Below are 11,850 nucleotides of genomic sequence, written 5' to 3'. Positions count from 1 at the left end.
TTCTGGGGAGAGCGTTTTGAGGGCTAGTTATACTAGTGGTGGTTGTGGGATAGAGAAATATTCTTTCATATGAGCCTTGCCCTGTTTCCTAGTGGTAAAGCCCAGGCAGAGGTCTCCCATTTTAGAGACGCCTACTGAGTTGGGAAGCTAATGAGTCACTTGCTGGGAGGGTCAGAGTCCTCCTAATAGCTACTTACATAGGTATATTTAAGACACAAAAGCAAGAGGCAGTTTACAGAGTTACCTTCCACTGTAAGCTGAGCCCTGTGGGGAGCAGGAATCTGTACTACACAGGCCTTGTAAGAGATCCAGCAGAGCTCCTATCTGATATTGCAGGTGCCCCATTTCCATATGCAGTAAGTGAGTATGCTGCATTCCAGTCTACTCCTTTTAAAATTAAACTAGGTCATTCCTTAGAAATATCAACCATAATACTTTATGGGGGAGGAAAAAGAGGAGCAAGAGGATGGCTAAACGAATATTAGAAATTCAGATCACTAGCTTGCCGCTTGCTGTGCTTGAGTAGGAAGAGAAGGGAAGGAATGTGAGGCGACTTTCTTGAGAGAGTGGGTTTTGTCTTGATGCTTCACAGCGATGTTTGGAAGATGTATAGATTAGATCACGGTATATGTTGTGTCATAGATATCTCCTGTGACTTTTGGAATTCCTTTGTTTCTCCATGAGCACCATGTTAGCCCTGTTTCGTTTTGTTGTTTTGATGTTGTGAGCTTTGAGTGAAGAAGACCCTTCCCTCCTCTCCAGCAGAGTTACCTTCCACTGTAAGCTGAGCCCTGTGGAGAACAGGAATCTGTACTACACAGGCCTTGTAAGAGATCCAGCAGAGCTCCTATCTGATATTGCAGGTGCCCCGTTTCCATATTTAGTGATTGATTAAATGTCTCCCATGCAAATAGATAGTAATCATGTTTATAATCCTGTGCATTTCTTTGGAAGTAAATCGTATTGCAATCTGAGGGACTCAAAGTCCCTAGGACTGACCTGCTCAAGTGTGTCCCTGTTATTGAGATGGCGGCTAACAGATTGAGATTGAATCCTGACAAGACAGAAGTACTGTTTGTGGGGGACAGGAGGCGGGCGGGTGTGGAGGACTCCCTGGTCCTGAATGGGGTAACTGTGCCCCTGAAGGACCAGGTGTGCAGCCTGGGAGTCATTTTGGACTCACAGCTGTCCATGAAGGTACAGGTCAATTCTGTGTCTAGGGCAGCTGTTTATCAGCTCCATCTGGTACGCAGGCTGAGTCCCTACCTGCCTGCAGACTGTCTCGCCAGAGTGGTGCATGCTCTAGTTATCTCTCGCTTGGACTACTGCAATGCGCTCTACGTGAGGCTACCTTTGAAGGTGACCCGGAAACTACAACTAACCCAGAATGCGGCAGCTGGACTGGTGATTGGGAGCGGCCGCCGAGACCACATAACACTGGTCCTGAAAGACCTACATAGGCTCCCAGTACGTTTCCGAGCACAATTCAAAGTGTTCATGCTGACCTTTAAAGCTCTAAATGGCCTCGGTCCAGTATACCTGAAGGAGCGTCTCCACCCCCATCGTTCTGCCCGGACACTGAGGTCCAGCGCCGAGGGCCTTCTGGCGGTTCCCTCGCTACGAGAAGCCAAGTTACAGGGAACCAGGCAGAGGGCCTTCTCGGTAGTGGCACCCACCCTGTGGAATGCCCTCCCACTAGAGGTCAAAGAGAACAACAATGACCAGACCTTTAGAAGGCATCTCAAGGCAGCCCTGTTTACGGAAGCTTTTAATGTTTGATGGATTTCTGTATTTTAATGTTTTGTTGGACGCCGCCCAGAGTGGCTGGGGGAACCCGGCCAGATGGGCGGGGTATAAATAATAAGTTGTTGTTGTTGTTGTTGTTGTTGTTGTTGTTGTTGTCAAAATGAATGTTGTTGTCATGTACAGTCCCCTCCGAGGGTGGTGACAAGGGAGAGGGGCTTTTCAGTTGTGGCTCCCTGTCCAAAACTATCCTTTTTAGCATCAGGTAAATATTTATCTTCTCCCCCTCCCTCCTCAGGCTTTCGATAGACTGAAATTGATCTTTTGTTGTTAGTGCACTGTCAAAGCTTTCTGCAGCTGTTATGGGGGGTTGTTTTATTCTGCTTTAGGGTATAGTTAATTATGCTTTTAATAGTGTTTTAAGTCGCTGGAAGGCTGTGAGGTAGCAAGTTGTCATGAACTCCTGTTGGGGTGGAACTAGATTGTGAACTTTAAACAACAGCTTTGCTGTGCATGCCCAGGTTAATGAGGCCTGGGACACAAAGCGCAGGATCTTTTCTTTGCTAATGGGAAATGCAAGGATATTGGGATAAACAATCTGACCGAAAATGATTGTTCGCAGCTTTATTTGCTAAATGTTACAGCAAGGGTGTTTTCTCCCTAGAGAGGAATAACCCTGGAAATGAGGAATCAAAACTGAAGTGAAGGAATTATCTGACCTCGGCAGACAAACCCTTAATTCAGACACCCCAAGGGTGGGGGATATGCACCCTCCCCCCCCCCCGGATCCTGCAAATTGCAGAAGTAGAGGGGAAAGTGAATGGTGGTGACACATTTCTCTATATTAAGACTTCTCTGAATTGTAATACTTTGTGAATTGCAATATTCCCCCCCCCCATTGATCTCCTCGGTCTTCTCAGTTCCATAGTCTTACGCCTTCCCCGTCCCAAATTGGCTTCTCTGCCTCGACTTCTCTGCCAAAATTGCAATTCTTCCAGAATTTTCCTTTCTTCCACAATCTTTCTTCCGCAATTGGCTTCTCCAAGCTGGCTCTGAGACAGAAATGCCTTTGTGCACACCAGGGATGGTGAAGCCCTGCCTTATCCAATAGGAACCAGAAATCCAGTTGTGGAAACAACCTTCCTCGATTGAGTTGTCTCAATATCGTCCTCTTCACATGAAAGGGGACATCCTCTATTTGATTAGGGCCAAAGTTTGTAACATAAAGTAGCAAAAGTTCAGATTGCTCACATAGGTCATCTGCCAGACCAAACCTGCTTCTTTCATTTTTAGGTGTCCTGTAAGCAAAAACCACGCACAAACAAACACACTGAAAAATATAACAGTTCCGTTCTGGTTGCTATCCATATCTTATCAAAGTTGATACATTCCGTTCTGCACAGCTCACAAGTTTTCAATCCAGTTAAAAACACAGTTTTCTTATCTTTTAAAAGAATAGAATAAAAGGATAGAATAAAGATGTCCAAGACATGTTTTTAAAAGCTTTCTATGTGAATACAGTGGTAACCTCGGTTTACGAACTTAATCCATTCCTGAAGTCCATTCTTAGAACACATCCATTCTTAAACCAAGGCGTGGTTTCCCTAATGAGGCCTCCGGCCGCCAGTGCCCTTTCACCGTTTGGCTTCTGTTCTAAACCGGAACACTACTTCCGGTTTTGCAGAGTTCGTAAACCGAATCATTCGTAAACAGGACTGTTCGTAAACTGAGGTAACACTGTATATCACAAGTTTAATTGTTCCAAATAATATTAAATTACTAGGTTGCCAAATCTTCTTCTTCTTCTTCTTTGGCGATCACTCGTAGCCAAGTAAGATTGTCTTCCATGAACACGGTTTTAACAGTCCGTAAGTGACTGTGGAGGCCAATTCTGGATCCACACGTCCTTCCACAGTGGGGACATTGGTTTCCAGGTGGGAGCTGATCACGGTGTGGATTTGCCAAGTGTGCCTTCCTCTTAGCATGTTTCTCCCTTTCGTCCTGAGTTCGATCATCTTAAAGTCCATGGCACCTTTGATAAAAGCTGTTCTCACAGGCCAGTGTTTCCCAGTTGTCAGTGTTTATACTACATTTTTTTAGTTCTATAGTATGTACCATAATTTATTTTTAGTATAATTTATAATTTTAACATGGATAAGTTAAAAAGGAACTTTTAAAAAACAGTAGTGGATATCACCTTTTTTCCTGCTGTAATCTCCTTTCTTTTTCCACCTGCTCCATCCAACAAAAATTTCTAGCTCAGAAATTATGCCCAAATTGTTGTACAATATTAGTCACATTCCAGTAAGGCTCTACTCCAGGCATAGGCAAACTCGGCCCTCCAGATGTTTTGGGACTACAACTCCCATCATCCCTAGCTAACAGGACCAGTGGTCAGGGATGATGGGAGTTGTAGTCCCAAAACATCTGGAGGGCCGAATTTGCCTATGCCTGGTCTACTCCAATGGCATGAGTATCACAACGACCGGTAGATTTTTATCTGCTGCAGCCTTCATCTGCCTTCACAGCCGTTGTAACATACTGCTTGTTATCATCCGCCTGTTCTGCCATTGAGGACTTCTTGGATCATTCTTTGTCTAACTGCTCCCCTTTGACCATACTGCCTTGGGTGACCCTACTGGGAATACCAGACTCCTGACGGCTTCACTCACAAGGGTCACAGGAATGTGCAAGCCCACTCACCACTCCAGTGAGTGAGACTAGGTTACCAAATACACAAGTTGGGCCTAGTGCTTCTGCCCATTAGGGTTGTCAAATGTCGAACAATACGAGATGCTTTTTAATCATGACAAAGTGACCAACAAGTCTAATAACAACAACAATAATAAAATTTATACCCTGCCCATGATAGCCTTATCCTCTATGAATTTCTTTCATCCCTTTTTGAAGCTGTGTAAATTAGTGACCATCACTACATATATTCTAGCAGTGAATTCCACAATTTAACGATACATTGTGTGTGTGCCACTGTATACGGAATACAGAATGAAAAAGAAAATACTCTTCCTTCAACATTTCAGAAAGGCATTGATGTTGAGCTTTTGATAATATGGAAGACGTATTAAAATGAAATTGATCAAGCGACTAAAAGACCTGTAATTTATCTTTTTTTTCCAAATGATTTTTATTATTTTCTCAAATGTAAACATAACAATAAATTTATGAAATACAAATTATACCAATTTTTTCCGCAAATGATTTTTATTATTTTCTCAAATGTAAACATAACAATAAATTTATGAAATAAGACCTGTAATTTATCAAACATTAATTACAGGGTTGAAAGTTCTGCATTTCATCTCTGTGTGTCATCAAATTACAGACAAAAAGCAGACTATGCAAGTTTTACCTCCCCCATTGCACTCTAGTGCAGTTTTGCACAGGGCTGAAACATTTATAAATCATAGTGAAATGAAGTCAAAGATTGGAGTTCAGTTGGAGTTCAGTTGGATAACTTTTATGTCTTTGCAAGGTTCTGAATCACCTTCTCAAGATGCTTGACTTAGATGATCTGTCTTTAACAGTGCAGATAAAGTTTACAAGATGAGACCCAAGCTGAAAAACCCTTAAAAATTACTATTGCTTAATTTTTTTAAAAAAAATCATTTTAAAGTATTATGAGATGACCTAAAGCAGTGGTTCCCAATTAGTTAAGGAGTGCAGACCCTCTGGTGTTTTTTTTTTAAAAAAAGCCAGGCCATGGACTCCCTACTTTTGAAAATTTTGATATGGTTGTTTTTGTTATGCGAATGGTGCCAAGCAGTGCTATTTTTCTAGAAAAAGAGGTGCCAGAACTTGCGATGAATGCTTCATGGCAGTGGCACCCAGCTGAGAGGTGCCAGAATTGAGTTCCAGCGAGTTCTGGCTGAAAAAAAGCCCTGATACCGTGGACCTCATGGCTGGGTTATGCAGACCCGCTGGAATCCATGGACCAATAGTTGGGAACCATTGATCCAAGGGATCTGTTTTAAGCTACTCGGAGCAGCTAGATAGTGCCATATGTGTTGAATATACATCTGAAAATCTCTCCAGATGATTTCCCCAGAAGCTACATGTCACGACATACAGTTCCTTCCTGAGAAAAAAATATGTACTATGTACCTCCATATACCAATGAGGGTGGCCATCTTTCTCCCCCCCCCCCCCAATATCATTTGTATATTGCTAACACAAAAATTAGATGGAAAAAATATGGCTGCCCCCATCCATACACAGGAGCCGCTATCTTCCCTGCCCCAACAGAGTTTCCCAGAAAGGGACTTCACATAATGATGTACGACTGCTTCCTGGAGCATGTTCAAAGTCATTTCTAAACCCATGAGATGCTTCCTGGCTTCTGTTAACCAGTGCTTTTTTTCTGGGGGACACACAGGGGTACGCATACCCCTAAACCTTTTGCGAATCTAAGTTTGGCCTCATTGAGGGGCAGTATTTCAATATGAGTAGGAAAATGAGAGTACCCCTAAACATTTTTTTAAGGAGAAAAAGCACTGCTCTTAACTGCAAAATGAATGAGGGCCCTTATTTGGCTTCAGAATAACATTCCTTCTTTGCAGGTAAAGGTGAGCCTGGGCAGAGGCAAAAGTGAATGGAGCATTCTTGTGACTCTTACCTACGTTCCAGTCAGGCAAAAGCCAGAGGTCTCTATGTATACACAATTCTATCCATCTTCTGCCTAGGTTAGCAGGATGCTTTACTCCTGGGGCCAAAATGAGAGGCCTGGGTGACTGCATTTGGCCCCTGAACCTGGGGTCCCCCATCCCTGCTATAAAAGAAGAGAAAGGCAGCCCTTGAACCACCTCATAAACTGCAAGTAGTTGGGCTGTGTGCAGACTCATAGGTCACGGCCCACACCATGTGTTTCAAACACATTTAAAGTTAATGACTTCCTCCAAAGAATCCCAAGAACTGTAGTTTGTTAAGGGTAACTAGGAATGGTAGCTCTGTGGCAGATACACACTGCAGTTCCCAGGAATCTTTGGGGGAAAGCCTTGCACTTTTAATATATGGCATGGATGTGACCAAAGATACATGGACACATACCTACTTCCAATCCGAGCACTGGTTCAGGAGCAGGGTGTATTCAATTGCTTCAAAATACAGAGTGAATCAAGGTATCCTCATTCCTCTCACACTTTCTTTCACTCCTTCCCAGCATGCTCTCGCAGAAGGGACCTCTAGCCAGAGGCCTTAACTGATGGTTTTCAGGTGGCTTTCTGGCCTCCCCCACTCCATCCATTTCAGATCTCCTTCTTCCTCTCCCACAGGGCTCCCTCAATGCTGCTGAATTTAGGCAGAACAACCTTGGGCAGTGCCGGATTTACATACCGTATAAGCTATAGATTAGGGCCCCACTCTCTTGGGGGCCCCAAAAAAAATTAAAGGGGAAAAAACTGGATGTACATTTCCAAAATATAAGATTAAAAAGAAATAAAATGAAACATACATACAGCAAGAGTGTTTTGTGTTGTGTAGGCTCTTATGATGTAAGTCATGGGCCCCGCCTGCTAGCCTGCTCCCTAATATATCACTGGTTTGCTCATTTCTATATATAGGGTGCCTAGATTCTGCATGGACTGGTTTCATGGCAACATGTAGCATGCAGCTGCAGACTGCAGGGCAGCACAGTTGAATGTAGGTCAAGCTGTTGTACCTGTTATCTAATATTAAAGAGTGCTTGTAGACTGATGATCAGGCAGCATAGACTAAGGGTATGATTCTTATGCCTACTGATTGATTCCATGTAATACATAATTTATTTATAAAAGCAATGACAAACCTAGACAGCATCTTAAAAAGCAGAGACATCACCTTGCCGACAAAAGTCCGTATAGTTAAAGCTATGGTTTTCCCAGTAGTGATGTATGGAAGTGAGAGCTGGACCATAAAGAAGGCTGATTGCCAAAGAATTGATGCTTTTGAATTATGGTGCTGGAGGAGACTCTTGAGAGTCCCATGGACTGCAAGAAGATCAAACCTATCCATTCTTAAGGAAATCAGCCCTGAGTGCTCCCTGGAAGGACAGATCGTGAAGCTGAGGCTCCAATACTTTGGCCACCTTATGAGAAGAGAAGACTCCCTGGAAAAGAACCTGATGTTGGGAAAGATGGAGGGCACAAGGAGAAGGGGACGACACAGGACAAGATGGTTGGAGAGTGTTCTCGAAGCCACCAACATGAGTCTGACCAAACTGCGGGAGGCAGTGGAAGACAGGAGTGCCTGGCATGCTCTGGTCCATGAGGTCACAAAGAGTCGGACACGACTAAACAACTAAACAACAACAACAATTTTACTATTAATATACTTCTTCTTAATTGTATTTCACTATTAATATACTTCTTAATTGCATTTCAGTTCAACAATTACTTTGATAAAATACATATTCTGTTATGTGCAAATGGCTTTAGATACCTATTAGGTCCATAAATTACCATTTTAATGTTTGATGGATTTCTGTATTTTAATGTTTTGTTGGAAGCCGCCCAGAGTGCTGGGGGAACCCGGCCAGATGGGCGGGGTATAAATAATAAATTATTAATTATTATTATTATTATTATTATTATTATATAGCATATAATCAACAACAAAAACAGCAACAATTTGTTGCTGACAAAGGACAGCTGGACATATAAAGGGCCCCATTACCTTCAGTAGCTTAGGGCCTCATCAAACCTAAATCCGGCCCTGCCCTTGGGTCACATTTTCACTCCCCAGTCCCAAAGCAAAGCTAATGATATAAAAAGGCTTGCTGAAACTCAGCTAATAATACAAAGACAGAGCCAGCAATCAGGCTGTGACCAGTACCATAAAGGTTATTACTGAAGTAATGTGTATAGTTGCAAAGCAGTTCAGATTAAGACCTTAATGAACAAAGTTTACCCTTAGAGATAGCAACGAGGCTGCTTAGCTGCAGTACATCTTATCTTTGCAATGATTTGTCCTTGAATCTTCTTTATAATTAACAAAGCAGCTGCTTGATCCAACATTCAGAACCTGTTTTCATTTGTGAAAGGACTATAAGCCATATGCATACCAGTCTCCCCCCGATTCGTTCTGCCTCCATTTCATTTGCAGCCCCTGTGAAGTCTGTGAGATCAGCTCCCCTTGTGGGCTTCCTATAGTTTCCCCTCTTTGGCCTGGTCATTTCTTCTTGACTTTCCTTATCCACAACTTCCCTGCTTCCCCCCCCCAGTCATTAGCACCTGCCTTTACCCCCTTCTTACATTCCCATACACTGCCTCAATCCTGCCACTTTAATCCACAACAAGGAAAAAGTTGTCTCTGGCTATTGGACATTTTAAGAAGCTGGGGCCAGGAGTAAGAAACAAAGGTAGGGAAAATCAGTGACCTGATAAAAATCAATGCTGTGCCTGATTTGCTTTTGAAAAGGCCAAAGAATAATATGTACCTGCTGATCACTGAACTTCACAACCTCAATGCAATAAATGCCAGAAAGTTCAAGGGCTAGATGAATGCTGATCATGTGTTAGCCATCTCTTGCTTTTAGCTAATGCAGTGCACCTTATCAAGGAAACAGCACCAAATATGTCATTCTTGATATATATATACATACATACACTAGCTGGCCAGGCCACGCATTGCTGTGGCTCATCCCTGTGATTCCCCCCACCCTGTCCCGATCCATGACCTATCCCGCCCCCTCCTGCCCCCAATGGAGGGCAGCCTGGTCCCTGGGGGGTGGCGGGATCGGCGGTGGAGGGATCCGCGGGGTGGGGTTGTGGAGAAGCCTAAATCGGCGACAGCGTGATCCGCGAGGTGTGGAGAGGCCTAGGTGTGTGGGGTGTGTGTGTGGAGTGGGGTGTTCCATGGACAGAGGGGGATCTTTGTGACGGCAGGGGATCCCTGGGGAGAGGCCTGGTCTCAGCTGCAATCTCCGAGGCGGGCCTGAGTCCCTGAGGAGCAGCGTGGTCTCAGGCGGTTTGTTCTCTGTTGGAGGAGTGGTCTCCGGGGCGTGAGGGATTGTGGGAGTATGTTTGTCCGTTTTTCGTTGAATGTCCACTGGAGGGCGCAATTTATTTGACCACAAATCCAGGTTTTTACCTGTGTTAGGTGTGTCAGCTGGTCAGTGTAAGTGCATGATTACCTGCTCTCATGTGACTCTGAGGTTGTGGCCAAATTTCAGGACGATCGGGTAAGTGCTTGTGGGAGAAAAGTGGGGAATAACACACATGCACCTTCACTATATATATATATATATATATATATATATATATATATATATATAAGGCTGCACCGTTTAGCAAGGAAGATCCAAATTTCCAGAATACCAGTAATTCGTCTTTGATTTCAGTCGACTATTTACAATAAGGTAAGGGTGTTTTGTTGTTTTTCCAGTTTGAGAGAACTAGCTGTTTCTTCAGGTTCTGTACACACAACGTAGGCAATAGTCAAAGTTGTGAAGTGATACACCATTCAGGATTTTTACTTCTTCTGTTTTACATGTTACCACTACTCTTTTTATAGGTGTTGTTTTCAGAATGAAAAAGCCACAGACAACTCTCTCACGGCTGGCAATTGTCATCACTGTCTTTGTGGTGCTGGTGATAGCGGTTCTTGTGACACTGTTCCTTCTCCACTATTTCCACAGTGAGAAAAATGGTAACAACAATTACTTAATGTCTTGTAATATCTATATTGTGGTTCCTAAGGGATTTGGTGGTGGTGAAAGACGGTTGAATGGCAGCCATGCTGGAGAAAGATTCTGAGCAACATTGCGTGTACAAAGTTGCCTCAATCCATTCCGACGGTCATTCACACTCTCTTCTAGTATTTTCTGTTCCATTGCAAATTGGTTTGTTTTGCACAAGCTTTTCTTCCATTTTGTGGTGTGCTGATATGGAAATAGAACTACTTTTATGTATTGCAGCACATAACAGATGTGCAAAGGCTGATATTTATCCATCAGTTACCTTCCTTATGTATTCTCTTTCAAAGTTAAAGGTTTTCCAGAAGTGTTGCTCTGTTAATATTTTGCAGCAAAAAACAATAAAGGGTTTTGTGGCCCCTTAAATAAAAGTTAATGAAATCTCTAATGATGTCCCAGATTGTGTGGAAGCCTATAAGCGTGACAGTTCCCTTCAGATGTTTGCACTGTACAGAAAAAGACTGTTTGGCAAATACCCCATTCATGTGCTCTCCTTAGCCATGAGTAGAATGCCTCAATCAAGTGATATCATTCAGCCTGATTACAGTCAGGGAGTTATCCCAATGTGAACAGGGAGCAATAGTAGCATTTTACAGCTGCCATTGTACCAAAGAATACAATCTGAGTTTGATATGTTTTACCATGGTGTTCAGTTTTAATATGTTATATATTGTTACTATATTTTTCTTGTGCTAATTATGAACATTTCTATTTTAATGTTTGTGTAACTGGTTTTTTACAATTGAGAAGGACTTAGCTCAGACTTGGTTGTAAACTAATAATAATAATAATAATAATAATAATAATAATAATTTATTTATACCCCGCCCATCTGGCTGGGTTTCCCCAGCCACTCTGGGCGGCTTCCAACTGAATATTAAAATACAATAATTAAACATTAAAAGCTTCCCTAAACAGGGCTGCCTTCAGATGTCTTCTAAAAGTTAGGTAGTTGTTTTTCTCTTTGACATCTGATGGGAGGGGGTTCCACAGGGCGGGCGCCACTACCGAGAAGGCCCCCTGCCTGGTTCCTTGCAACTTGACTTCTCACAATGAGGGAACTGCCAGAAGGCCCTCGGCGCTGGACCTCAGTGTCCGGGCAGAACGATGCGGGTGGAGACGCTCCTTCAGGTATACTGGACCAAGGCTGTTTAGGGCTTTAAAGGTCAGCACCAACACTTTGAATTGTGCTTGGAAACGTACTGGGAGCCAATGTAGGTCTTTCAGGACCGGTGTTATGTGGTCTCGGCAGCTGCTCCCAGTCACCAGTCTAGCTGCCTTTAGCATCTGCTAAAGCAAACTGCTGCTTTAGCATCCAGAAGTATCTTGCTTAATTAATTACTTCCGTATGGTGAGCTGCTTTGGAAGGGCTTTTCTGCCCTGAAAGGTAGTATCAGAATATCAAAATAAAGAACTCGTAT

At 43.1% G+C, this 11,850-nt stretch overlaps 1 protein-coding gene across 2 annotated transcripts in view; it reads left to right on the top strand.

The window, feature by feature from the left end:
* Positions 1–224: 224 nt before the first annotated feature.
* Positions 225–11,850, top strand: part of ASAH2 (N-acylsphingosine amidohydrolase 2) — a 42,130-nt gene continuing 30,504 nt past the window's right edge. The window contains exons 1-2 of one of the 2 annotated variants that reach the window (XM_035137921.2): positions 225–356; positions 10,249–10,383. In XM_035137921.2, the coding sequence (XP_034993812.2) occupies positions 10,263–10,383 (121 nt within the window). In that variant the 5' untranslated portion in view covers positions 225–356; positions 10,249–10,262. Of the gene's footprint in view, positions 361–10,248; positions 10,384–11,850 lie in introns of both variants that reach the window. The other variant, XM_035137920.2, reaches the window with a different exon arrangement.

Source organism: Zootoca vivipara, chromosome 5 (assembly GCF_963506605.1).
Source record: "Zootoca vivipara chromosome 5, rZooViv1.1, whole genome shotgun sequence".
In the NCBI taxonomy this organism is placed as follows: domain Eukaryota; kingdom Metazoa; phylum Chordata; class Lepidosauria; order Squamata; family Lacertidae; genus Zootoca; species Zootoca vivipara.
The sequence above is the reverse complement of the archived record's forward strand: the minus strand, read 5'-3'. Positions and strand labels throughout refer to the sequence as shown.